The 3,265-nt window shown below is 33.8% G+C and overlaps 1 protein-coding gene across 1 annotated transcript in view; it reads right to left on the bottom strand.

The window, feature by feature from the left end:
- LOC106871725 (trafficking protein particle complex subunit 10) overlaps positions 1-3,265 on the bottom strand; it is a 36,827-nt gene that overhangs the window by 8,180 nt on the left and 25,382 nt on the right. Inside the window, exons 18-20 of the mRNA XM_014918336.2 lie at positions 2,603-2,729; positions 1,510-1,677; positions 462-648 (exon numbers count right to left, since the gene is read on the bottom strand). Of these exons, the coding sequence (XP_014773822.1) occupies positions 462-648; positions 1,510-1,677; positions 2,603-2,729 (482 nt within the window). The remainder of the gene's footprint in view (positions 1-461; positions 649-1,509; positions 1,678-2,602; positions 2,730-3,265) is intronic.

Below are 3,265 nucleotides of genomic sequence, written 5' to 3'. Positions count from 1 at the left end.
GTTTACCATGTTTAATATGTATTAAAAGTGTATAAATTTTTATAGTTTTTTTAATAATTTTATTTTCATTCCTGTTGGATCCTGCTTACAGCACCTTTTTTTCAATTTGGTTGCAATCATTTTCTCAACCTCGATCCCCATGATGGAGCAATATTTAAGCTGAACTTAATGAATGCTTTCAGTTAGTAGTGCAGGAGGTAACTACTGAAATGCTTCAAAATATGTTTTGCAATGCTGTGGATCATCATCATCATTTAACATCTATTTTCCATGCTGGCATGGGTTGGATGTTTTGACTGAAAATTGGTAAGCTAGGAAGCTGCACCAGGTTCCAATCTGATCTGGTGTGGTTTCTACGGCTGGATGCCCTTAATGCTAAGATTTGAAATAAAATGTTGTGATAGGAAGTTTGATTTGAAGCGAAACAGCAAGTTGACAAAGCAAAGAAATGAAATGTTTACCTGTAACTCTTCCACACACTGCCCACATCAAGTGGTCAACAACAACTTCATAGAGTAATTGACTTTCTGATGACGTATTACTTGTGTCAATGTTGATCACACTAAAGTCTAAATGACACACATTTCCAACTTTACAAGTTTTATTATCGTTCCCAGGGATTATATTAGATGTTATCATATACAGTGTCTGAAAGTAAAAAGAAAAGTAGATGCGATTACTTAAATGATTCTTTAGACAAAAGTTTATTTCTCATTGGATTGCAGAAAATTAATATATCTCAGAATTTCATTTCTTTAATTTGAGGTCACACATGTAAATGTTAAATCTCACATGAGATGAGAAATGGTCAAGAGGTGTGAGATTAAGCCTCACAAATGGGATGATACAGGATCAAAAGTATTGGTGATATAATAATGCTGAGTCCCATAGATGTGATGACACAAGAACAAGTGATATATTATAGACCTATTTAATCTATGCCAATTTAGAAAATAGATGTTATGACAATAATGATAACAGATTCTTTTATAACATAAAATGATCCAGATTTGAATGCTACTCATGTATGTAGTCTGGTGTTGCTACTACACCTGCTAAAGTATCTTAGACCACAACCTTTTGAAGACCATCTGACTGAGTTGTAATGATACAATCCTCACCATACAACAACTTCTGCCCCATAGTATGTTCCCCCCATCATTTGCCCCTCTCTTCTACCACTATTAAAACAGATTCTAATCCTCTGAACTAGCTAGCTGTCTATCACCACCACCATCATTACCCAAACCTACCAGATGCACCAGCCTCACTACCCATCTTCATCCCTCGTCCACCAAATTTTCCACTAAAGATTTTTCACAATCCTTCCAACTCAGATTGGAAATCCCCTGGAGCATTCTCCAAGCCAACATTTCCCCCTAAAACATCAGATTACATAAAAATCAAGTTAAACAGCAACTACACTAACTTTGCTAGTGAGAATGGCCTGAAAATACAGAGGAAACTATCCTAACTTTAACAACAATAAAAAATGCTTGTAGAACTTACCTGTATATTTTCTAAATGGATGTTGTATACAGATAATCTACATAAGCTGTCTTCATCCATAGATGATCGGTAGGTGACAGAAAAAATAAGGTCAAGAGAGGATGGTCCTGGGACAGCATTACTTCGAAGTTGCCACATATAACATATAGACTGGTCATTATGAACTTCCTAGATTTCAAGTAGAAAGGTTCATATTTTGTTAGTGCCATATAGAATTTATGATGGATTTTATTAGAGACAATTTAATTTTGATTAGAAAATATATACTCAGCTTTCTCTAATCCTATTATTCCTTCTTTATCTTAACAAAAGGTTTTTTACTCAAGGCATTCATTCCTCACAATTTTCTCAGCAATATAATGCATTAACTTCCTTTACTTTTCTTTTATCACAATTTTGCTTATTTATTTACTGAACATCATAATACCATCATCAATGTTGTACATGGTATACTACATATATTTTAAGCACTTACAATATTACATTTCATTTTTCATTTTCATTTTATCTAGTTTCAGCTCATGAGCTGTGGCCATGCTGGGGCACCACCATTTATATTTTATTTAGCTAGTATACATCAGATATGGTTAATTAGTATATATTTTCAACTATCACTGTATCATAATGTATGCAATCAACATAGATTAAATATCTGAAGATTAAAACACTTTATTGATATTTGAAACAATCAGAAAATATTAAACAAAATAACAGTAAAAGTGGATACAATGTCTTTAAGGTTAACATACTAGACTACTACAGACCACATGATCGTTAGTTTAAATATGATTTCAAAATCTGTTCTTGTTAAAACATTGGATAAGGCACATAAACATTGTACGCTGAAAGGTAGACATATAAGTATGGTACAAGGTAGACATATAACTATGGTGTAATGTAGGTACATAAATGTGAGTTAGGCACATAATAATGATGTAAGGAATATATAAGACAAGGATGTACAGTAATAAGTGTACCTTACCAGAATGAAAGACACATTAATTTCAAATTATGATGTAAAGTAGACACAAGACAACTACAATATAAAGTAAGCATATTACTAGCTATGATGTATGGAAGGAACAAGACTAACCTGCCATTTATCAAAATGTCCAAGATATGTAAAATCCACATCATTGTTATCAACAGTCTTCAAATGAGGTTTGGTTAAAGAAAACGGAGTTTGGTGGTTACCTTTTACTTCAACCTGTATATATTTCCTGCAAAAACAGATGTATATTTATTAATATATATGTAACCATAAGTCAACATGTACATATGTAAATGTTTCCATGCATATATGTGATTGTTTATTCCCAGGTTATCCCTCACTGGACAGACCTATGATCAAAAGCATTCCAAAAACTAGTTAAAATATAGCATATCCACGACTACACTATCCAATGTACATTTTCTTTTTTCTAAATTGGTAAGATGTGATTTGAGATTTGGCTGCTATTTTCAGCAGGTTGACAAATCATGTGCTTTCTTAATGGCTCATGTGTGTTCAAGTGTGCATTTGTTTAAGTGAATATGTGTATGCATCGTCATCATCATCCTTTAACATCTGTTTTCCTGGCATGGGTTGGACAGTTTGACTGGAGCTGGCAAGCTAGAGAGCTGCACTAGGTTCCAGTCTGGTTTGGTTTGGTTTTTATGCCAACCACTTTACAGTGTGTGCTGGGTGCTTTCAATGAGGCACCACACAAGCTCTTTCTCTCTCTCTCTCTCTCTCTCTCTCTCTCTCTCTCTCTCT

The sequence above is a fragment of the Octopus bimaculoides genome, chromosome 2, assembly GCF_001194135.2.
Source record: "Octopus bimaculoides isolate UCB-OBI-ISO-001 chromosome 2, ASM119413v2, whole genome shotgun sequence".
Classification (NCBI taxonomy): Eukaryota; Metazoa; Mollusca; class Cephalopoda; order Octopoda; family Octopodidae; genus Octopus; species Octopus bimaculoides.
This window is presented reverse-complemented; position numbering and strand designations above follow the sequence as displayed.